The sequence below is a fragment of the Coregonus clupeaformis genome, chromosome 6 (genome assembly GCF_020615455.1).
Source record: "Coregonus clupeaformis isolate EN_2021a chromosome 6, ASM2061545v1, whole genome shotgun sequence".
Taxonomy (NCBI): domain Eukaryota; kingdom Metazoa; phylum Chordata; class Actinopteri; order Salmoniformes; family Salmonidae; genus Coregonus; species Coregonus clupeaformis.
The window spans coordinates 31,093,890-31,119,176 of NC_059197.1; the positions used below are offsets into that span (position 1 = coordinate 31,093,890).

Below are 25,287 nucleotides of genomic sequence, written 5' to 3' on the forward strand. Positions count from 1 at the left end.
AGTTGGTTGCCAACTGCCATAAAAAAATCACCAGAAGAAGAAGGAGAACACGACTGCCGCTTTACTAAACTACCAAGTTAGTTAGTTGTTACAAACATGGACAACTCTGGAAAAGAGAAGGAAGCCTCGGCTTTGATGGCTGAGGCTGAAAAGAAACTGAAATCATCTCAGTCGTTTTTTGGGGCGTTGTTTGGGTGAGCATTCCAGCTAGCTAGCCTCGGTAGTTTAGCTAGCAATCGCAAATGGTACAGTGAGTAACGTTAGGTACTGTTTGCTAATTATCTAACTGTTAGCTACTAGTTACCAACTACCCTTTTAACGTTAATTGTTGAAGAAAAAAAAGTAATATAGTGTTGGTCTACCAACGTTAGTGCAATTTCCTCATCCAGCTAACAGCAGTTAGCTTAGTTAGCCAACAACAATCAAGTCAACAAAGTATCTTAGATAGCTAACTTTAACCCCAAAACAGTTATTTGACGTGGATGAAGTTTTATTTCTATATTGGTTGGTAACGCATGAGAGTAAAGTAAAGCAAAGCAAACGTATTTCTTGTGTTTCTGTCCATGACTCCTTGGTTACTCGCTTTCTGCCAGCAGTACAAACGATGACGTCACTTTATGGCGATGTCGAAACCAAAGTCTGCGTTGCAAAACATTGCAATGTGGAAAACTCATTCAAAACATATTGGAATCAATAGCCACTTTCTAATGTGCCAAAAATAAAATCCAGTAAGTAATTTATGAAAACAAATAGAAAATATGCTTTCAAAAATGTTTAAGCCAGTAATGGAAAAAAGACAATGTTGACATTGGTATGTTGAGAATATTGGACTGTAGAGAACTTTTCTACCTGTCTCAGCTAAAGTGGGTGGGAAATACTCAGTAGGGTCTCTACTAACCAAATATGGTTAGTTTTGGAGGGGGACTGTCACCCAGCAGCACTATAGCCCCCAATGCAATACATTGTAATAGACTGTACATGGGATAACCCTCATATTGGCTTGTAGAGAGAACGTTTTTCAACCTGTCTCAGCTTAAGTGGGGTGGGAAATACTCAGTAGGGTCTCTACTAACATAGTATGGTTCGTTTTCGAGGGGGTCTGTGTTATAGGCATGCATTTAGTCCTGCATGTTATATACAGGACCAGTCAAAAGTTTGGACACACCTACTCATTCAAGGGTTTTTCATTATTTTTACTATTTTCTACATTGTAGAATAATAGTGAAGACAAACTATAAAATAACACATATGGAATCATGTAGTAACAAAAAAAGGGTTAAACAAATTTCAAATAGCCACCCTTTGCCTTGATGACAGCTTTTCACACAAGTGTTGGCATTCTCTCAACCAGCTTCATGAGGTAGTCACCTGGAATGCATTTCAATTAACAGGTGTGCTTGTTAAAAGTTAATTTGTGGAATTTCTTTCCTTCTTAATACATTTGAGCCAATCAGTTGTGTTGTGAAGAATCTCAAATATAAAATATATTTTGATTTGTTTAACACTTTTTTGGTTACTACTTGATTCCATATGTGTTATTTCATAGTTTTGATGTCTTCACTATTATTCATTTATTCATTTACAACTGGCCAGGTCGCAGTTGTAAATGAGAACCTGTTCTCAACTGGCTTACCTGGTTAAATAAAGGTGAAATAAAATAAAATAAAATAAAATTCTACAATGTAGAAAACGGTAAAAAAAAAAACTAAAAAAAAAACTTGAATGAGTAGGTGTGTACAAACTTTTGTCTGGTACTGTATATTAATTCCAAAACAATAAATGAATATACTGTTGTAGTGTTGAATATCAGTTTTAAAGACAAAACAGGAAGTCCAGGATCCAGTTGCAGAGGCAGGTGTTTAGTCCCAGGGTCCTTAGCTTAGTGATTAGCTTTGAGGGCACTATGGTGTTGAACGCTGAGCTGTACAAATTGGTGCATTCACCTTATAGCCAGTGGGATAACCACTTTACAAAGTTTTTTTTTTTTTTTTTTTGGGGGGTGGGTTGGGGTAAGGGGGGGGTAGAAGGATTACTTTATCCTATCCCAGGTATTCCTTAAAGAGGTGGGGTTTCAAATGTCTCCGGAAGGTGGTGGTAGTCAATGAATAGCATTCTCACGTAGGTGTTGCTCTTGTCCATTTACATTTACATTTTTAGTCATTTAGCAGACGCTCTTATCCAGAGCGACTTACAGTTAGTGAGTGCATACATTATTTATTTTTTATACTGGTCCCCCGTGGGAATCAAACCCACAACCCTGGCGTTGCAAACGCCATGCTCTACCAACTGAGCTACACCCCAGGTGGGAAAGGGCAGTTTGGCGTGCAATAGAGATTGCATTGTAAGTCGCTCTGGATAAGAGCGTCTGCTAAATGATGTAAATGTGAATGTCATCTGTGGATCTGTTGGGGCGGTATGCAAATTGGAGTGGGTCTAGGGTTTCTGGGATAATGTTGTTGATGTGAGCCATGACCAGCCTTTCAAAGCCCTTCATGGCTACAGACGTGAGTGCTATGGGTCGGTAGTTATTTAGGCAGGTTATCTTAGTGTTCTTGGGCACAGGGACTATGGTGGTCTGCTTGAAACATGTTGGTATTACAGACTCAGTCCGGGACATGTTGAAAATGTCAGTGAAGACACTTGCCAGTTGGTCAGCGCATGCTCGGAGTACACGTCCTGGTAATCCGTCTGTCCCTGCCGCCTTGTGAATGTTGACCTGCTTAAAGGTCTTAATCACATTGGCTACGGAAAGCGTGATCACAGATCACAGGAAGAATCCCAGAACATATTCCAGTCTGTGCTAGCAAAACAGTACTGTAGCTTAGCATCTGCGTGATCTGACCACTTCCTTATTAACCGAGTCACTGGTGCTTCCTGCTTTAGTTTTTGCTTATAAGCAGGAATCAGGAGGATAGAGTTATGGTCAGATTTGCCAAATGGAGGGCGAGGGAGAGCTTTGTACGCGTCTCTGTGTGTGGAGTAAAGGTGGTCTAGAGTAGATTTTTCCTCTGGTTGCACATTTAACATGCTGGTAGAAATGTTACATGCTGGTAGAAGATTTCTAAAACATGTAATACTGCTAACAACTTTCAGTTGTCAAGCTTGAATGTCATCCATGCTCCAAAGATATTACTTGTGAAGGTAGACAAGCCAGCAGAGAGCTGTTTTACCTAAGAGCTTGAATCTATCCTGCATATGTAACATTCACGTCTTAGAATTCTCTATTATAGCATTTACCGTACACACTACATGACAAGCTCTGGTATATCGACTGCGCTCAAGTATCAAAATCAAGTGTGAGCTTTACCTTTTTAGACAAAGTCCAATAACTCCTGAAACATGCTGTGTTCTATCCTGTAGCTCAGTTGGTAGAGCATGGCGCCTGCAACGCCAGAGTTGTGGGTTCGATTCCCGCGGGGGGGCCAGTATGAAAAATGTATGCACTCACTAAACTGTAAGTCACTCTGGATAAGAGCGTCTGCTAAATGACTAAAATGTAAAATATACCAGAAGAAACAGTGGAAAAGTACTACGTTTTCTTCAGAAAGACAAAAGGAATATGTGCTCTGACAAATGCGCAAGTAATGACTCATCTGGGTCTAAACGTGTAATTCCGAAGACAACCAAAACTTCCATCTCCACTTACTAAAGAGGATTATAACATATGAATGATCTTTTGAAGTCACATCTGAAGTCACAATGTGTTAATGTCCCCCTGTGTCTTTTGAGAGTCAGGAATTACATAGTCTGTTTTGTGACAGCAAAGAGGTTATGCCAATTGTGCCTGGAAAGAAAAGTTCTCTCTCTACAAGCCAATATGATGGCTGTCCCATGTACAGTGTATTGCATTGTGGGCGATGGAGGGGGCGGCGTGAAAAGCCAGCAGCAGGCCGTACGACACAGTCCCTCTCCAAAATGATCCATACTTGGTTAGTAGAGACCCTACTGAGTATTTCCCACCCTACTTAAGCTGAGACAGGTTGAAAAACGTTCTCTCTACAAGCCAATATGATGGTTATCCCATGTACAGTCTATTACAGTGTATTGCATTGGGGGCTATAAGGGGGGGGGGTGGAGAACAAAGTGCTGCTGGGTGACAGTCCCCCTCCAAAACTAACCATATTTGGTTAGTAGAGACCCTACTGAGTATTTCCCACTTTAGCTGAGACAGGTAGAAAAGTTCTCTCCTATAAGCCAATAAGTATCCCATATACCTTGTATTGTATTGCAGTGGGTGGAGTAAGGAGTCACCAGTACTTTGTATTAAACCGGTTGCTCAGCACAAGAGACCCATTGAAGTTTAGCAGACTCTATTGAGTAATTCCAATAATATATATTTGTATTCGATTAAAAGTGTATTTCTTTAAATATAGCCTACACAATTAGCTCTCAACATACCAGTATTTGTGTGAACTTTTCAAAAGAATTGCTGGTATGAATAATACAATATTCAAAATAAAATACGTGAAATTATCCCTATTTTTCTGGTGTTACATTCTGTTCCCCCTCTGATCCGGTTCCCCCTTCCACTACTGAAGTCCGTTGTCTTCACACTTTTTTATTGTAAACATCAATGATTGCTAACTGATAATGTTCCTCAGTGAAATGACTGCCATGGTTTGTTTAGTTTAATAGGCCTAATTAATGATAATAACGGTTGTCTCATCTCATGCACACATTTTGAACTGCTATTCTAACGGTCGTTTTTGCCAATACAGTCAGTGATATACTTGACAGTATTGAAACAGAGCCTATACTGTATAACTCTTACTGCACTGTGTTACTAGTCCTGATAGCACCTGGCTCACTGCTTCTCTAATTCTGTTGACGCAGAGGCTCGTCCAAGATGGAAGAGGCCTGTGATCTGTACGCCAGGGCTGCCAACATGTACAAGATGGCAAAGAACTGGTGTGGTGAGAACACTGTTTTTTTTGTTTGTTGTTGTAGCCATATCAAATCAAATGTTATTTGTCACGTGTATGTGTTTTAGCAGATGTTATTGCGGGTGTAGCGAAATGCTTAGAACCTGTATGGTGAGAACGCTTTTGTAGCCATATAGAACTGGTTTGGTGAGAACACTGATTTGTAGCCGTATAGATACGGTAAAGAGGTCAATGGAACTCGACCAAAACAATGGGAATGTCAATGACACGGCTGGGGGAGATATGCCATGTTGGGAAGATCTTGAGTCTCCTCATTGCCCCCCAGCAAAATGAGCCTACATTTTAGGCTATTGTTTCGATGTGTATTTCACACTATGTTGAGGTAAAAATTTTGAGTAATAATGCTTGTATGGATGTCAACCCCAATACATGTTCATGTCATCGTCACCAATCAACTGCATTACAGTTCAAAAAAACGACTTTGACGACCACCACCAATTTGTTTATGCTAACTATGCTACCAGCTTATACGAATGGGAGTTAGCATTTAGCAGTCACTTCTTCTAAACCTGAAAGGGAACTACTTCTAGGGCTGCACGATCAAATTCAGATCGAAATTGCGATATTTACATGTAGAATATCCATATCGCAATAGGTTGCAATTTTCTCCGTTCTTTGACACTCCAATAACACAACAAAAACTAGACTACAGTACCTCCCCCAATGAGATGCGCTAGACTACGGTACCTCCCCCAATGAGATGCGCTAGACTACGGTACCTCCCCCAATGAGATGCGCTAGACTACGGTACCTCCCCCAATGAGATGCGATAGACTTCGGTACCTCCCCCAATGAGATGCGCTAGACTACGGTACCTCCCCCAATGAGATGCGCTAGACTACGGTACCTCCCCCAATGAGATGCGATAGACTTCGGTACCTCCCCCAATGAGATGCGCTAGACTTCGTTCATTCACTCTCTACATGCACAGAGGATGCTGACCAATCACAAGCAGGCTTTTTCACTCTGCATGCTGGCCAATCACAAGCGTCCTCGCTTAGAGCGCGCCGTTAGATGCTGGCGAGGAGAGAAAGGGCTTCACCTCGCCGTAGCTCCATCATAGGCAGAATGTGTCGGAAACATGAGTGCTGCTAGTGCTAACGAGAACGTTGATTTGGTGACAAAGAAGGATCTTCAGTAGTATGGCAGTATTTCAACACATCTTCAGTAGTATGGCAGTATTTCAGCACATCTTCAGTAGTATGGCAGTATTTCAGCACATCTTCAGTAGTATGGCAGTATTTCAGCACATCTTCAGTAGTATGGCAGTATTTCAGCACATCTTCAGTAGTATGGCAGTATTTCAACACATCTTCAGTAGTATGGAAGTATTTCAACACATCTTCAGTAGTATGGCAGTATTTCAACACATCTTCAGTAGTATGGCAGTATTTCAGCACATCTTCAGTAGTATGGCAGTATTTCAACACATCTTCAGTAGTATGGCAGTATTTCAGCACATCTTCAGTAGTATGGCAGTATTTCAGCACATCTTCAGTAGTATGGCAGTATTTCAACACATCTTCAGTAGTATGGCAGTATTTCAACACATCTTCAGTAGTATGGCAGTATTTCAACACATCTTCAGTAGTATGGCAGTATTTCAACACATCTTCAGTAGTATGGCAGTATTTCAGCACATCTTCAGTAGTATGGCAGTATTTCAGCACATCTTCAGTAGTATGGCAGTATTTCAACACATCTTCAGTAGTATGGCAGTATTTCAACACATCTTCAGTAGTATGGCAGTATTTCAACACATCTTCAGTAGTATGGCAGTATTTCAACACATCTTCAGTAGTATGGCAGTATTTCAACACATCTTCAGTAGTATGGCAGTATTTCAACACATCTTCAGTAGTATGGCAGTATTTCAGCACATCTTCAGTAGTATGGCAGTATTTCAACACATCTTCAGTAGTATGGCAGTATTTCAACACATCTTCAGTAGTATGGCAGTATTTCAACACATCTTCAGTAGTATGGCAGTATTTCAACACATCTTCAGTAGAAGATATATCTACCTATAGTCTCTATATATCTACCTATAGTCTCTATATATCTACCTATAGTCTCTATATATCTACCTATAGTCTCTATATATCTACCTATAGTCTCTATATATCTACCTATAGTCTCTATATATCTACCTATAGTCTCTATATATCTACCTATAGTCTCTATATATCTACCTATAGTCTCTATATATCTACCTATAGTCTCTATATATCTACCTATAGTCTCTATATATCTACCTATAGTCTCTATATATCTACCTATAGTCTCTATATATCTACCTATAGTCTCTATATATCTACCTATAGTCTCTATATATCTACCTATAGTCTCTATATATCTACCTATAGTCTCTATATATCTACCTATAGTCTCTATATATCTACCTATAGTCTCTATATATCTACCTATAGTCTCTATATATCTACCTATAGTCTCTATATATCTACCTATAGTCTCTATATATCTACCTATAGTCTCTATATATCTACCTATAGTCTCTATATATCTACCTATAGTCTCTATATATCTACCTATAGTCTCTATATATCTACCTATAGTCTCTATATATCTACCTATAGTCTCTATATATCTACCTATAGTCTCTATATATCTACCTATAGTCTCTATATATCTACCTATAGTCTCTATATATCTACCTATAGTCTCTATATATCTACCTATAGTCTCTATATATCTACCTATAGTCTCTATATATCTATATATCTACCTATAGTCTCTATATATCTACCTATAGTCTCTATACATCTACCTATAGTCTCTATACATCTACCTATAGTCTCTATACATCTACCTATAGTCTCTATACATCTACCTATAGTCTCTATACATCTACCTATAGTCTCTATACATCTACCTATAGTCTCTATACATCTACCTATAGTCTCTATACATCTACCTATAGTCTCTATACATCTACCTATAGTCTCTATACATCTACCTATAGTCTCTATACATCTACCTATAGTCTCTATACATCTACCTATAGTCTCTATATATCTATATATCTACCTATAGTCTCTATATATCTACCTATAGTCTCTATATATCTACCTATAGTCTCTATATATCTACCTATAGTCTCTATATACAGTGGGGAAAAAAAGTATTTAGTCAGCCACCAATTGTGCAAGTTCTCCCACTTAAAAAGATGAGAGAGGCCTGTAATTTTCCTCATAGGTACACGTCAACTATGACAGACAAAATGAGAAAGAAAAATCCAGAAAATCACATTGTAGGATTTTTAATGAATATATTTGCAAATTATGGTGGAAAATAAGTATTTGGTCAATAACAAAAGTTTCTCAATACTTTGTTATATACCCTTTGTTGGCAATGACACAGGTCAAACGTTTTCTGTAAGTCTTCACAAGGTTTTCACACACTCTTGCTGGTATTTTGGCCCATTCCTCCATGCAGATCTCCTCTAGAGCAGTGATGTTTTGGGGCTGTCGCTGGGCAACACGGACTTATATACCTATAGTCTCTATATATACCTATAGTCTCTATATATCTATATATCTACCTATAGTCTCTATATCTACCTATAGTCTCTATATATCTACCTATAGTCTCTATATATCTACCTATAGTCTCTATATATCTACCTATAGTCTCTATATATCTACCTATAGTCTCTATATATCTACCTATAGTCTCTATATATCTACCTATAGTCTCTATATATCTACCTATAGTCTCTATATATCTACCTATAGTCTCTATATATCTACCTATAGTCTCTATATATCTACCTATAGTCTCTATATATCTATCTATAGTCTCTATATATCTATCTATAGTCTCTATATATCTACCTATAGTCTCTATATATCTACCTATAGTCTCTATATATCTATATATCTATATATCTACCTATAGTCTCTATATATCTACCTATAGTCTCTATATATCTACCTATAGTCTCTATATATCTACCTATAGTCTCTATATATCTACCTATAGTCTCTATATATCTACCAGAGGACCACCTGGTTAAACAGATCTTTGGTCTGGTGGAACAGAATGTGTTCATTCATATGATCTCATTTTAGAAGTGATGTTCTCTATCCGGACACTTGTTTTTAACCATGTCTGATGGAATTACCAAGTTATTCACCAAAGTGTTTGAAAATTGCAATTTATAATCGCAATATCTGGCCAAAACATCGCTACTAAATATTTTGTCAATCGTGCAGCCCTAACTACTTCTAAATGTTATACAGTGAAAAACAGCCAAATAATATCAAAATCTGACTTTAATAACCACATTGTTGGCCTGTTACAAAACATCAATCATGACGGATATGACGAATATTCACTTAGTTAGATCAGATTTCTTGACTGTGCGCCAATCCAGCATCCTCCTTCTGTCCCCCATGGATATGTCTGTGTTGTGATAGTGGATATGTCTGTGTTGTGATAGTGGATATGTCTGTGTTGTGATAGTGGATATGTCTGTGTTGTGATAGTGGATATGTCTGTGTTGTGATAGTGGATATGTCTGTGTTGTGATAGTGGATACAGTTGTTACGTGAATTTCTATCTCAATGTTTCAAAAATGAACTTATTACTCAGTCTGTATCCCAGAGGTTGGAAATCTCTAATAATCAGACCAAGTAGCCCAGCATACAATCATCAGGCTTTATTCATTGAGAACGTTCTGAAACAAAATGGCCGTACAATCTTTTTATATGCACACGTCAGAGAGAAAAAATAAATAATCCCTCCCCTTCTTTAGGTGGGCTGTAGTTTTCCACTGGAAAACTGCTCTCCTGACCATCATGTCACACACACACACACACACACACACACACACACACACACACACACACACACACACGCCTAACAGTTTCTCTCCTCCCTAAATTCCTCAGTTACCTTGGTTTCTCAGTTGCCTGTAGACAGTTCTCCTTGTCCTTTGTTGTCTGGCCTAACTCTTACTCACATTGCTAAATAGTAACACAATGTCATATTCTTTACTGGTCCTACACTCACACATTCTAACAAATTGCACACAGTTTCAGGGTGTAATAATTAGTCATTAATAATTAATCTATCAACAGTGCATTCAGAAAGTATTCAGACTCCTTGACTTTTTGTTACGTGTTGTTACGTTAGTCTTATTCTAAAATTGATTAAATTGTTTTTTCCCTCATCAATCTACACGCAAAACCCCATAATGACAAAGCAAAAACAGGTTTTTAGACATTTTTGCTAATGTATTAAAAAGAAAAGACTATCGCATTTACATAAGTATTCAGACCCTTTACTCAGTACTTTGTTGAAGCACCTTTGGCAGCGATTACAGCCTTGAGTCTTCTTGGGTATGACGCTACAAGCTTGGCACACCTGTATCTGGGGAGTTTCTCCCATTCTTCTCTGCAGATCCTCTCAAGCTCTGTCAGGTTGGATGGGGAGCGTCGCTGCACAGCTATTTTCAGGTCTCTCCAGAGATTGGAAGGTGAACCTTCGCCCCAGTCTGAGGTCCTGAGCGCTTTGGAGCAGGTTTCCATCAAGGATCTCTGTACTTTGCTCTGTTCATCTTTCCCTTGATCCTTACCAGTCTCCCAGTCCCTGCCGCTGAAAAACATCCCCACAGCATGATACTGTCACCACCATGCTTCACCGTAGGGATGGTGCCAGGTTTCTTCCAGATGTGACACTTGGCATTCAGGCCAAAGAGTTAAATCTTGGTTTCATCAGACCAGAGAATCTTGTTTCTCATGGTCTGGGAGTCTTTAGGTGCCTTTTGACAAACTCCAAGCGGGCTGTCATGTGCCTTTTACTGAGGAGTAGCTTCCGTCTGGCCACTCTACCATAAAGGCCTGATTGGTGGAGTGCTGCAGAGATGGTTGTCCTTCTGGAAGGTTCTCCCATCTCCACAGATGAACTCTGGAGCTCTGTCAAAGTGACCATTGGGTTCTTGGGCACCTCCCTGACCAAGGCCCTTCTCCCCCGATTACTCAGTTTGGCTGGCCGGACGGCCAGCTCTAGGAAGAGTCTTGGTTGTTCCAAACTTCTTCCATTTAAGAATGATGGAGGCCACTGTGTTCTTCAATGCAGCATGAATTTTTGGGTACCCTTCCCCAGATCTGTGTGTCTCTGAGCTCTACGGACAATTCCTTCGACCTCATGGCTTGGTTTTTGCTCTGACATGCACTGTCAACTGTGGGACCTTATATAGACAGGTGTGTGCCTTTCCAAATCATGTCCAATCAATTGAATTCACCACAGGCAGACTCCAGTCAAGTTGTAGAAACATCTCAAGGATGATCTATGTAAACAGGATGCACCTGAGCTCAATTTAGAGTCTCATAGCAAAGGGTCTGAATACTTATGCAAATATTTATGTAAATAAGGTATGTTTTTTTTATTTTTAATACATTTGTAAAATTTCTAAAAACCTGTTTTCACTGTCATTATGGGGTATTGTGCATAGATTAGGATTTTTATTTATTTAATCAATTTTAGAATAAGGCTGTAACATAACAAAATGTGGAAAAAGTCAAGGGGTCTGAATACTTTTCGAATGCACTGTATGTCTGTCTTGTGATAGTGGTTGTCTGTTTTGTGATAGTTGGATATACAGTTGATGTCGGAAGTTTACATACAGTTTAGCCAAATACATTTAAACTCAGTTTTTCACAATTCCTGACATTTAATCCTAGTACAAATTCCCTGTCTTTGGTTAGGATCACCACTTTATTTTAAGAGTGTGAAATGTCAGAATAATATTAGAGAGAATGATTTATTTCAGCTTTTATTTCTTTCATCACATTCCCAGTGGGTCAGAAGTTTACATACACTCAATTAGTATTTGGTAGCATTGCCTTTAAATTGTTTAACTTGGGTCAAACATTTCGGGTAGCCTTCCACAAGCTTCCCACAATAAGTTGGGTGAATTTTGGCACATTCCTCCTGACAGAGCTGGTGTAACTGAGTCAGGTTTGTAGGCCTCCTTGCTCGCACACGCTTTTTCAGTTCTGCCCACAAATGTTCTATAGGATTGAGGTCAGGGCTTTGTGATGGCCACTCCAATACCTTGACTTTGTTGTCCTTAAGCCATTTTGCCACAACTTTGGAAGTATGCTTGGGGTCATTGTCCATTTGGAAGACCCATTTGCGACCAAGCTTTAACTTCCTGACTGATGTCTTGAGATGTTGCTTCAATATATCCACATAATTTTCCTTCCTCATGATGCCATCTATTTTGTGAAGTGCACCAGTCCCTCCTGCAGCAAAGCACCCCCACAGCATGATGCTGCCACCCCCGTGCTTCACGAATGGGGTGGTGTTCTTCGGCTTGCAAGCAACCCCCTTTGGTCATTATGGCCAAACAGTTCTATTTTTGTTTCATCAGACCAGAGGACATTTCTCCAAAAACTACAATCTTTGTCCCCATGTGCAGTTGCAGACCGTAGTCTGGCTTTTTTATGGCAGTTTTGGAGCAGTGGCTTCTTCCTTGTTGAGCGGCCTTTCAGGTTATGTCGATGTAGGACTCGTTTTATTGTGGATATAGATACTTTTGTACCGGTTTCCTCCAGCATCTTCAGAAGGTCCTTTGCTGTTGTTCTGGGATTGATTTGCACTTTTCGCACCAAAGTACATTCATCTCTAGGAGACAGAACGCGTCTCCTTCCTGAGCGGTATGAAGGCTACGTGGTCCCATGGTGTTTATACTTGCGTACTATTGTTTGTACAGATGAACGTGGTACCTTCAGGCGTTTGGAAATTGCTCCCAAGGATGAACCAGACTTGTGGAGGTCTACAGTCTTGGCTGATTTCTTTTGATTTTCCCATGATGTCAAGCAAAGAGGCACTGAGTTTGAAGATAGGCCTTGAAATACATCCACAGGTACACCTCCAATTGACTCAAATGATGTCAATTAGCCTATCAGAAGCTTCTAAAGTCATGACATAATTTTCTGGAATTTTCCAAGCTGTTTAAAGGCACAGTCAACTTAGTGTATGTAAACTTCTGACCCACTGGAATTGTGATACAGTGAAATAATCTGTCTGTAAATAATTGTTGGTAAAATGACTTGTCGTGCACAAAGTAGATGTCCTAACCGACTTGCCAAAACTATAGTTTGTTAACAAGACATTTGTGGAGTGGTTGGAAAATGAGTTTTAATGACTCCAACCTAAGTGTATGTAAACTTCCGACTTCAACTGTATGTCTGTATGGTGATGGTGGATAATGTCTATATGGTGATAGTGGATAATGTCTGTGTTTCAGCTGCAGGTAATGCGTTCTCCCAGGCGGCCCGGCTCCACCTCCAGCTCCAGAGTAAACACGACGCTGCCACTAACTTCATCGATGCTGGAAACGCCTTCAAAAAAGCTGACCCACAAGGTATTCTCTCTCTGTACCTCACCATGGACTTTACAACCATTGCAGCTCTGGTTCCACCTCATTTTGTGGGCAGTGTGCACATAGCCTGTCTTCTCTTGAGAGCCAAGTCTGCCTACGGCGGCCTTTCTCAATAGCAAGGCTATGCTCACTGAGTCTGTACATAGTAAAAGCTTTCCTTAAGTTTGGGTCAGTCACAGTGGTCAGGTATTCTGCCACTGTGTACTCTCTGTTTAGGGCCAAATAGCATTCCAGGTTGCTCTGTTCTTTTGTTAATTATTTACAATGTGTCAAGTAATTCTCTTTTTTGTTTTATCATGATTTGGTTGGGTCTAATTGTGTGAATAGAAGGCTCTCTGATGTACCTCTCTCTCTCCTGCCCCCTACAACTGTAGACACTCAACTGTTCTTTCAGCGTTTGGTTAATGTTTCGCCAAAGAAATTAAACATGACCTTGGTATTTCCTGCAGATCAGAGTGAATAGAAAGTCTCTGAGTTTATAATGCATCTGATGTACACTTCTCCCCCCCCCTCCCCCTCCCCCTCCCCCCTCCACAGAGGCTATCAACTGTCTGAACCGAGCCATAGAGATCTACACAGACATGGTGAGAAGTCTTCGTATGGATAGAGGCTGGATACCCACCTCTTTGACTGCACATAGTGGTTCAACACACCAAAACACTCCTGAGTGGCGCAGTGGTCTAAGGCACTGCATCGCAGTGCTAACTGTGCCACTAGAGATCCTGGTTCGAATCCAGGCTCTGTCGCAGCCGGCCGCGACCGGGAGACTCATGGGCGGCGCACAATTGGCCCAGCGTCGTCCAGGGTAGGGAAGGGAATGGCCGGCAGGGATGTAGCTCAGTTGGCTAGCATGGCGTTTGCAACGCCAGGGTTATGGGTTCGATTCCCATGGGGGGCCAGTATAAAAAAAATATATATATGTGTGTGTATGTATATATATATATATATATATGTGTGTGTATATAATGTATTCACTAACTGTAAGTCGCTCTGGATAAGAGCGTCTGCTAAATGACTAAAAATGTAAAAATGTATTTCACCAGTAACATATAGAGCTGATATGAGCACAGTCTGTTCTGGTGTTCTGTTCTGGTGTTCTGTTCTGTTGTTCTGCTGTTCTGGTGTTCTGGTGTTCTGGTGTTCTGTTCTGCTGTTCTGGTGTTCCGTTCTGTTGTTCTGGTGCTTCTTTCATCCTTCTTTCTGCTTCCTGCTTCCTGTGTGTTCCTCTTCTCTTGGACTCATTAGGGACGGTTCACCATCGCAGCCAAACATCACATCTCCATCGCAGAGATCTTTGAGACGGAGCTGGTGGACATTGATAAGGTCAGACCTAGTGCATTTTATAGGGAATGGAGAAGCATTTGAGACACAGCCTGTATCTGTCCTCCAGCTAGCCTGGAATAGTCACTACTGTCCTGTATATCTCTGAGATGAATAGTCACTACTGTCCTGTATATCTCTGAGCTGAATAGTCACTACTGTCCTGTATATCTCTGAGATGAATAGTCACTACTGTCCTGTATATCTCTGAGATGAATAGTCACTACTGTCCTGTATATCTCTGAGCTGAATAGTCACTACTGTCCTGTATATCTCTGAGCTGAATAGTCACTACTGTCCTGTATATCTCTGAGCTGAATAGTCACTACTGTCCTGTATATCTCTGAGATGAATAGTCACTACTGTCCTGTATATCTCTGAGCTGAATAGTCACTACTGTCCTGTATATCTCTGAGATGAATAGTCACTACTGTCCTGTATATCTCTGAGCTGAATAGTCACTACTGTCCTGTATATCTCTGAGATGAATAGTCACTACTGTCCTGTATATCTCTGAGCTGAATAGCCACTACTGTCCTGTATATCTCTGAGATGAATAGTCACTACTGTCCTGTATATCTCTGAGCTGAATAGCCACTACTGTCCTGTATATCTCTGAGCTGAATAGTCACTACTGTCCTGTATATCTCTGAGCTGAATAGTCACTACTGTCCTGTATATCTCTGAGATGAATAGTCACTACTGTCCTGTATATCTCTGAGCTGAATAGTCACTACTGTCCTGTATATCTCTGAGCTGAATAGTCACTACTGTCCTGTATATCTCTGAGCTGAATAGTCACTACTGTCCTGTATATCTCTGAGCTGAATAGTCACTACTGTCCTGTATATCTCTGAGATGAATAGTCACTACTGTCCTGTATATCTCTGAGATGAATAGTCACTACTGTCCTGTATATCTCTGAGATGAATAGTCACTACTGTCCTGTATATCTCTGAGATGAATAGTCACTACTGTCCTGTATATCTCTGAGCTGAATAGTCACTACTGTCCTGTATATCTCTGAGCTGAATAGTCACTACTGTCCTGTATATCTCTGAGCTGAATAGTCACTACTGTCCTGTATATCTCTGAGATGAATAGTCACTACTGTCCTGTATATCTCTGAGATGAATAGTCACTACTGTCCTGTATATCTCTGAGATGAATAGTCACTACTGTCCTGTATATCTCTGAGATGAATAGTCACTACTGTCCTGTATATCTCTGAGCTGAATAGCCACTACTGTCCTGTATATCTCTGAGATGAATAGTCACTACTGTCCTGTATATCTCTGAGCTGAATAGCCACTAATGTCCTGTATATCTCTGAGCTGAATAGCCACTACTGTCCTGTATATCTCTGAGATGAATAGTCACTACTGTCCTGTATATCTCTGAGCTGAATAGCCACTACTGTCCTGTATATCTCTGAGCTGAATAGTCACTACTGTCCTGTATATCTCTGAGATGAATAGTCACTACTGTCCTGTATATCTCTGAGATGAATAGTCACTACTGTCCTGTATATCTCTGAGATGAATAGCCACTACTGTCCTGTATATCTCTGAGATGAATAGTCACTACTGTCCTGTATATCTCTGAGCTGAATAGCCACTAATGTCCTGTATATCTCTGAGCTGAATAGCCACTACTGTCCTGTATATCTCTGAGATGAATAGTCACTACTGTCCTGTATATCTCTGAGCTGAATAGCTTGGGAGAATCAGCTCCCTATGATTAAATATGCTAAATCATCTGTGGTTGTTGTGTCAGAGATGTAATGGCACATTTCAAATCAAATTGTATTGATCACATACACGTGTTTAGCAGATGTTTATTGCGGGTGTAGCGAAATGCTTGTGCTTCTAGCTCCGACAGTGCAGTAATATCTAACAAGTAATATCTGACAATTTCACAACATATACCCAATACACACACATCGAAGTAAGGAATGGAATTTAAGAATATATACATATATGGACAAGCAATGACAGAGAGGCATGGACTAAGATACAGTAGAATAGTATAGAATACAGTATATACATATGAGATGAGTAGTGCGAGATATGTAAACATTATTAAAGTGACTAGTGTTCCATTTCTTAAAGTGGCCAGTGATTTCAATAGGCAGCAGCAGCCTCTAATGTGCTAGTGAAGGCTATTTAACAGTCTGATCATTTGCATTCATAGCCAGGTGTTGTACCAGGGTGTAATTGTATGGGTCAGGTGCCTCTTTCTAGAGGTTTGTCTGATGGTGTACTTCAATCACTTTGTGACAGCACCCCTTTTGATTTGAACGAAACCTTCCATACATATTATTTGCCCATTTTTATAGAAGTGCAAAGAAAGTGACCTTTTGGACCTGAATGCCAACACTTTCAAGAGATAAAAGTGCTGAAAGTTTACCTATTTTGCATACCCCACCATACCATGAGACATGTCTACATCACTGGAAAAGAGAAACGGTTGAGTTTGATATAATTTAAAAGAGAAACGGTTGAGTTTGATATCATTTAAAAACTATTTTATGGGGCCTCCCGAGTGGCGCAGCGGTCTAAGGCGAGGCGTCACTACAGACCCGGGTTCGATCCCAGGCTGTGTCGACCGGGAGACCCATGAGGAGGTGCACGATTGGCCCAGCGTCGTCCGAGGTTAGGGGAGGGTTTGGCCGGCCGGGATGTCCTTGTCCCATCGCGCTCTAGCGACTCCTTGTGGCGGCCGGGCGCATGCACGCTGACCTCGGTCGGCAGCTGTATGGCGTTTCCTCCGACACGTTGGTGCGGCTGGCTTCCGGGTTAAACGAGCAGTGTGGCTCTCGTGGCTCTCGACCTTGGCTCTCGACCTCGTGGCTCTCGACCTTCGGCTCTCCCGAGTACGGGAGTTGCAGCGATGGGATATCACAAAAAAGGGGTACAAAAATAATAATCTTTAAAAAAAAAATTATACAAACGGTCACTGATCTAAAAACGCGTAAATTCTAAAAATGAAATTACCGTATTTTCCGCACTATAAGACGCACCGGAGTATAAGCCGCAGTAGCTAAATTGAATGATGTGTACATATATAAGCCGCAGGTGTTTTAATGTTTAATTACCATATGTAAGGGTTCGTGCACAGAGGGGATTGTCGGGAAAGAGACAAACTGTCTCGCTCTCGTAATGTCTGTCAGTCTTGCTCTCGTTCTGTCTCTCGTACCACTCTCGGTTCCACTTTTACTTTTGCGCACTACCTGTCTCACTCTTTTCCGGCCTCCAGCTTTTCCTGCTGGAGCCCGCCGCTTAAAGGTGGGGGGCGCGGACCGGTCATAGAGCCCATAGAGTTAAAGTTGGTGGACTGTAACCTGTAAAATCCATAGATTTAGGAGGTCTTCTAGTGGCTGTTAGCTGTAAAAATCCATAGATTAGCCGCACCGTTATATAAGCCGCAGGGTCGAAAAATTGGGAAAAAAGCGCGGCTTATAGTCCGAAAATTACGGTAGTTTATGTTGTAGTTTGTATTCAAGAGCATGTTGTGTCTCAACCAATGGCGGCACAACACAAAAAAAGTAGGGTCTAAGCTGCAACATAAAGGGACGTACGGCCCAGTACATCACTGGGGCCAAGCTTCCTGCCATCCAGGACCTCTATACCAGGCGGTGTCAGAGGGTAGTGCGTACGGCCCAGTACATCACTGGGGCCAAGCTTCCTGCCATCCAGGACCTCTATACCAGGCAGTGTCAGAGGGTAGTGCGTACGGCCCAGTACATCACTGGGGCCAAGCTTCCTGCCATCCAGGGCCTCTATACCAGGCAGTGTCAGAGGGTAGTGCGTACGGCCCAGTACATCACTGGGGCCAAGCTTCCTGCCATCCAGGACCTCTATACCAGGCAGTGTCAGAGGGTAGTGTGTACGGACCAGTACATCACTGGGGCCAAGCTTCCTGCCATCCAGGACCTCTATACCAGGCAGTGTCAGAGGGTAGTGCGTACGGCCCAGTACATCACTGGGGCCAAGCTTCCTGCCATCCAGGACCTCTATACCAGGCGGTGTCAGAGGAAGGCCCTCAAAATTGTCAAAGACTCCAGCCACCCTAGTCATAGACTGTTCTCTCTGCTACCGCACGGCAAGCGGTACCGGAGTGCCAAGTCTAGGTCCAAAAGACTTCTCAACAGCTTCTACCCCCAAGCCATAAGACTCCTGAACAGCTAATCATGGCTACCTGGACTATTTGCACTGCCCCCCACCCCATCTTTTTACGCTGCTGCTACTCTGTTAATTATTTATGCATAGTCACTTTAACTCTACCCACATGTACATATTACTTGAACTACCTCAACTAGCCGGTGCCCCCGCACATTGACTCTGCACCGGTACCCCCCTGTATATATAGCCTCCCTACTGTTATTTTATTTTACTTCTGCTCTTTTTTTCTCAACACTTTTTTGTTTTATTTTACTTTTTTTATTAAAAATAAATGCACTGTTGGTTAAGGGCTGTAAGTAAGCATTTCACTAATGTCTGCACCTGTTGTATTTGGCGCATGTGGCCAATAACATTTGATTTGATTTTGATTTGAATATGATTTTTTGTTTTGTGTTTTTACATAATTGACGTTAGAGGTAAAAAAAAAAAAAAACTCACAAAATTAGAAAGTGGTTTGACAACCCTGTTTGTAAGATTTTTAAATTATATTCAACTCAACCATTTATCTTTTCCAGCGATGAAGACGTGTATGTCTCATGGTATGGTGGGGTATGCAAAATTAGTCAACTTTGAGCACCTTTTATCTCTTGAATGTTTTGTCATTCAGGTCCTAAAAGTCACTTTCTGATCACTGCTACAATGGGCAAACATGTATGGAAAGTTTTGTTTAAATCAAAAGGGATGCTGTCAAAAAGTGCTTGAATTCAAATAGATTATTTACACAGGGGGTCAGGTGTGTCTAAATGTTGTCTCTGTCTGCAGGCGATAGCTCACTATGAACAGGCAGCAGACTACTACAAAGGAGAAGAGTCCACAAGGTAGGAACCGTAGACAATATATCCATTTTTGTTCTAAAAGGTATTTTTTTAAGGAGTAGGGCAGTCCTACTCCATTTTTTTTTTGCTTTATTGAAGAGCTGGAACAGTGTTGGGGTGGGGGAGTCAAAGGGCAGTGGTCCGGATTCCAACCCATGCCAACTCTGGCATACATGGGAGGGGGGTCAAAGGGCAGTGGTCCGGATTCCAACCCATGCCAACTCTGGCATACATGGGAGGGGGGGGTCAAAGGGCAGTGGTCCGGATTCCAACCCATGCCAACTCTGGCATACATGGGAGGGGGGTCAAAGGGCAGTGGTCCGATTCCAACCCATGCCAACTCTGGCATACATGGGAGGGGGGTCAAAGGGCAGTGGTCCGGATTCCAACCCATGCCAACTCTGGCATACATGGGAGGGGGGTCAAAGGGCAGTGGTCCGGATTCCAACCCATGCCAACTCTGGCATACATGGGAGGGGGGGTCAAAGGGCAGTGGTCCGGATTCCAACCCATGCCAACTCTGGCATACATGGGAGGGGGGTCAAAGGGCAGTGGGCCGGATTCCAACCCATGCCAACTCTGGCATACATGGGAGGGGGGGTCAAAGGGCAGTGGGCCGGATTCCAACCCATGCCAACTCTGGCATACATGGGAGGGGGGTCAAAGGGCAGTGGTCCGGATTCCAACCCATGCCAACTCTGGCATACATGGGAGGGGGGGTCAAAGGGCAGTGGGCCGGATTCCAACCCATGCCAACTCTGGCATACATGGGAGGGGGTCAAAGGGCAGTGGGCCGGATTCCAACCCATGCCAACTCTGGCATACATGGGAGGGGGGGTCAAAGGGCAGTGGTCCGGATTCCAACCCATGCCAACTCTGGCATACATGTGCCGGGGCCAGTGGCTCTTACCACTGGACCACACATCAGCTCTATAGGGTTGTATATCTATGGTGGAAACTATGGAGAGATAGAAATGCAATGAATAGAGCCCACATGACTCCTTACTGTGAGCTGACATGATGCCTTACATATTCCCCTATGTTGTTCTGTCCTACTGAATCAGACCCGGAGTTATTTGACCGTGTTTTAACTGGTTGTCCTGTCCTACTGAATCAGACCCTGTGCTATTTGACCGTGTTTTAACTGGTTGTCCTTGTGTCTCTCTCCCTTCCTCCTTGTTGTCTCAGCTCTGCTAACAAGTGCCTTCTGAAGGTAGCTACCTATGTAGCGCAGCTGGAGCAGTACCAGAAAGCCATAGAGATCTATGAACAGGTGAGATCTGTCAATGTCGCAGGAGGCAGTTCTAGTAAATATATGTTTTTATGTCATTTATATTTACTGTTAACGATCCTGTTTTTGGTCTATGTGTGTTTTTAAGGTTGGGACCAATGCGATGGACAGCACACTGCTGAAATACAGCGCTAAAGACTACTTCTTCAAGGCAGCTCTCTGCCACTTCTGTGTGGACATGCTCAATGCCAAAGTTAGCCCCAAACCGACATCTGTCTGTTTTCAAATCCTCTACAAGGCTTCTAGGCCTCTTCTCTAACTAACCTCCTTTATCTCCTGACATATAGCTGGCCTTGCAGAAGTATGAAGAAATGTTCCCTGCCTTCTCAGATTCTCGAGAATGTAAACTGGTAAAGGTAAGGGGATGGGTTGTTTCTCATATGGGCTCTATGTTTTTGTCTTCTCTTATCCAACCCCTCACCTTAACCAAGCTGATTCACTGCTTGTCTTTGCTCCAAGGCTTTGAACTCCAAAATATGTATTTTAATTACAATTCATTTCTATTTTTCTCTGCAGAAACTTTTAGATGCGTATGAAGAACAGAATGTTGATGTATATACCGATGCAGTGAGTGGAGCTCTCCTCAAAGTATTGTTTTGTATCTTTATTTGTGTATGTGGAAGTCAGTACTGAATTCATTAATGCAAATGAAAAGATGGCAAACAATAACAACACTAATGAAAAGAGGAAGTAAGACAGGAAATAAAACTAGAACCGTCACTGAGGAAGTCCGACATGCACTAAAACTAGAACCGTCACTGAGGAAGTAAGACAGGAAATAAAACTAGAACCATCACTGAGGAAGTCCGACATGAACTAAAACTAGAACCGTCACTGAGGAAGTCCGACATGCACTAGAACTAGAACCGTCACTGAGGAAGTCCGACATGAACTAAAACTAGAACCGTCACTGAGGAAGTCCGACATGAACTAAAACTAGAACCGTCACTGAGGAAGTCCGACATGAACTAAAACTAGAACATCACTGAGGAAGTCCGACATGCACTAGAACTAGAACTGTCTCTGAGGAAGTCCGACATGAACCGTCACTGAGGAAGTTCTACATTAACTAAAACTAGAACATCACTGAGGAAGTCCGACATGCACTAGAACTAGAACTGTCTCTGAGGAAGTCCGACATGAACTAAAACTAGAACCGTCACTGAGGAAGTCCGACATGCACTAGAACTAGAACCGTCACTGAGGAAGTCCGGCATGAACCGTCACTGAGGAAGTTCTACATTAACTAAAACTAGAACATCACTGAGGAAGTCCGACATGCACTAGAACTAGAACTGTCTCTGAGGAAGTCCGACATGAACTAAAACTAGAACCGTCACTGAGGAAGTCCGACATGCACTAGAACTAGAACCGTCACTGAGGAAGTCCGGCATGAACCGTCACTGAGGAAGTTCTACATTAACTAAAACTAGAACATCACTGAGGAAGTCCGACATGCACTAGAACTAGAACTGTCTCTGAGGAAGTCCGACATGAACCGTCACTGAGGAAGTTCTACATTAACTAAAACTAGAACATCACTGAGGAAGTCCGACATGCACTAGAACCGGCACTGAGGAAATCCTACATGAACTAAAACTAGAACTGTCACTGAGAAAGTCCGACATGAACTAAAACTAGAACCGTCACTTAGGAAGTCCGACATGAACTAAAACTAGAACTGTCACTGAGGAAGTCCGACATGCACTAAAACTAGAACCGTCACTTAGGAAGTCCGACATGAACTAAAACTAGAACATCACTGAGGAAGTCCGACATGCACTAGAACTAGAACCGTCACTTAGGAAGTCCGACATGAACTAAAACTAGAACATCACTGAGGAAGTCCGACATGAACTAAAACTAGAACCGTCACTGAGGAAGTCTGACATGAACCGTCACTGAGGAAGTCTGGCATGAACTAGAACTAGAACAGTCTTGAAAAAGAAAGTGAATTCAATTACTGGAAACTGGAAGTTAACTTGTTTATTTTCTTGTCTCACCCCTCCCCTCTCCCTCCCCCCATTACTCTCTCGCTCCGTCCCTCCCTATACTTCTCCTCATCTCTCCTTCTCGCCCTCTCTCTGTATGTCTGTCTGTCTCGATCTCTCTCAATCTCTCTATCCACCTCCCCCCCCTCTCTCCCAGGTGAAGGAATATGACACTGTCTCCAGGTTGGACCAGTGGCTGACCACTATGCTCCTCCGCATCAAGAAGACCATACAGGAGGATGAGAGTGACCTGCGTTAATGTTCCTGATGTCCCCAGACCCCCAAACCCCTCCCCAGACCCCCAAACCCACCCCAGACCCCCAAACCCACCCCAGACCCCCAAACCCCTCCCCAGACCCCCAAACCCACCCCAGACCCCCAAACCCCTCCCCAGACCCCCAAACCCCTCCCCAGACTCCCTATACCCAAACCCCATCCACACCTAGGGCTGTTAAGGTGACCGTATTACCGCTCACCAGCAGTGACCAGTCATGATTGCGGTCAAATTCCACGAGTCAAGATAACTAGGCTTCTCCAAAACTGTGCTCTAATACCGCTGATGGTCATTGGTACTCGGCGCTCTATTGTCCCTCTAATCACTCTGACATAAATGCAAATGCAATCGAAAATCAAATCAAACACTTTGAGAGCCCTGGGATTCAGAGTTTGAGCGAAATAGGATCAACTGTTGTGCAGTGAGAGCCAATAGGATCACCTGTTGCGCAGTGAGAGCCAGCTCCTCATAGGTGGTTGATGCATAAAATTAAATGTGTTCCTGTTGGGCAATATTTCTACAGGATGTGCAATTGCGGGAGAAAACAGTTTTGATTGCCTATAGGCTATTAAAAAGAGGAGGATCTCATCAGCTTTCTATAGGCTAAGCCTACTATAATTATTTCTAAACGTTCCTAATATTAAGCACATTGCTTCGTGGTTACAACCAGAGTAGCCTACCTGGCTGGCGTGAAATTGAACCACGGGAAAAGCGTCCTCCATTCGCTATTCAACGGCATAGATGACATGTATTACATGTTGTTTCCTGTTCCGACTAGTGTAGCCTACCTGGCATATTAAAAAACGTTACGGCACGTAAACTCCATTCGCTATTTGATTGCAGTATTTTTTTTGTGGGCCATTCAAAGTCAAATAATTCCACACATATATTAGTAGGCTATATGTAAAGATCAAAAATCGTTTGGGGAAAATATCCTTTCTATTTTATTCAGCTATGTTCAATTGTATTCTTCTTACTATAAAATAATGCCACGGGAATTATATGGAATTAACTAGTGTTGCCAACAGCCATAGCAGGGCCTAACATAAAGACGACTCAGAATATGCTGGCTTCTGCTCTCCTCCTCTTGTGCCTTTTTAACAGCAGATAGCTCATCTTACCTTTGCAGTGTATCTCCTCTTGATCAGTCATTACATTATAGTCATTTAGCAGATGCTCTTATCCAGAGCGACTTACAGTTAGTGAGTGCATTTATTATTATCCATACTGGCCCCCCGTGGGAATCGAACCCACAACCCTGGCGTTGCAAACGCCATGCACTACCAACTGAGCTACATCCCTGCCGGCCATTCCCTCCCCTACCCTGGACGACGCCAATTATGCGCCGCCCCATGGGTCTCCCGGTCGCGGCCGGCTACGACAGAGCCTGGATACGAACCAGGATATCTAGTGGCGCAGCTAGCACTGCGATGCAGCGCCTTAGACCACTGCGCCACTCGAGAGGTCATCAACGCTAGTCTAGTGCTTCCTGTTCTACAGACCCACCGTGTTTACAGAGCTAGCCTCTCCTGTTCTGCTGAACATAGTGCACCTGTGGTCATCTGTCCACTGCAGACACTAACTTGTAGACTGCGCCACCGTGAGAGTGGGAGAGGTACTGCAGAGTGCCTTCAGAATGAAACCAGCCAGTCGTGCTGTGCACTGCACACTACGAAGAGCAGAGCCAATCGGAAGGTGAATATCCCTGATCAACTCTGTACTCTTCCAGCTTTGGGACACTTCAAGAATGGTGGACTGCTGGATCCGATTAGAAATACATGTATTCACACAGTGGCCTTGGAAGACCTTATGGTAATATTGATAATATTTAATTTATAAGTATTTTAAGACAAAGTTACAAAGAAGCACCATACCAATGATATAAATGAATAAATTGCCCATACAGACATGACCTAGTTATGGTTTTAAATGACTTATGCATTTTGCAGTGTTCCATTCATTCTATTCCAATTCTCTTGATTTCTTGAAGTGGTTTATTTTCCTTCTATGCGTTGTGTCTATTTAACCCCCTCTACCTTGTGTTCCCGACTCTTAG

General features: G+C 42.2%; 1 protein-coding gene across 2 annotated transcripts; it reads left to right on the forward strand.

Moving 5' to 3' along the window:
* napab (N-ethylmaleimide-sensitive factor attachment protein, alpha b) lies at positions 1-23,269 on the forward strand. Of its 2 annotated transcripts, XM_041878175.2 has the most exons (11): positions 1-194; positions 4,834-4,913; positions 13,222-13,338; positions 13,894-13,940; positions 14,602-14,679; positions 19,623-19,678; positions 20,864-20,948; positions 21,055-21,159; positions 21,254-21,322; positions 21,483-21,533; positions 23,115-23,269. In XM_041878175.2, exons 1-11 carry the CDS (start codon positions 97-99, stop codon positions 23,214-23,216), a joined length of 888 nt encoding a protein of 295 aa, XP_041734109.1. In that variant the 5' UTR covers positions 1-96; the 3' UTR covers positions 23,217-23,269. The 2 variants fall into 2 exon arrangements, with proteins under 2 accessions (XP_041734109.1, XP_045075953.1); XM_045220018.1 differs by lacking the exons at positions 1-194; positions 4,834-4,913; positions 13,894-13,940 and having other exon boundaries at positions 13,231-13,338.
* The last annotated feature ends 2,018 nt before the right edge of the window (positions 23,270-25,287 follow it).

What these genes read in the sequence shown, in the direction of transcription:
- napab (XM_041878175.2), top strand. Translation starts at nt 97, where the DNA reads ATGGACAACTCTGGAAAAGAGAAGGAAGCCTCGGCTTTGATGGCTGAG. An exon ending in AAAGGAGAAGAGTCCACAAG is followed by an intron (nt 19,679 to 20,863) that starts GTAGGAACCGTA and finishes TTGTTGTCTCAG; the next exon opens with CTCTGCTAACAAGTGCCTTC. An exon ending in TGGACATGCTCAATGCCAAA is followed by an intron (nt 21,160 to 21,253) that starts GTTAGCCCCAAA and finishes CCTGACATATAG; the next exon opens with CTGGCCTTGCAGAAGTATGA.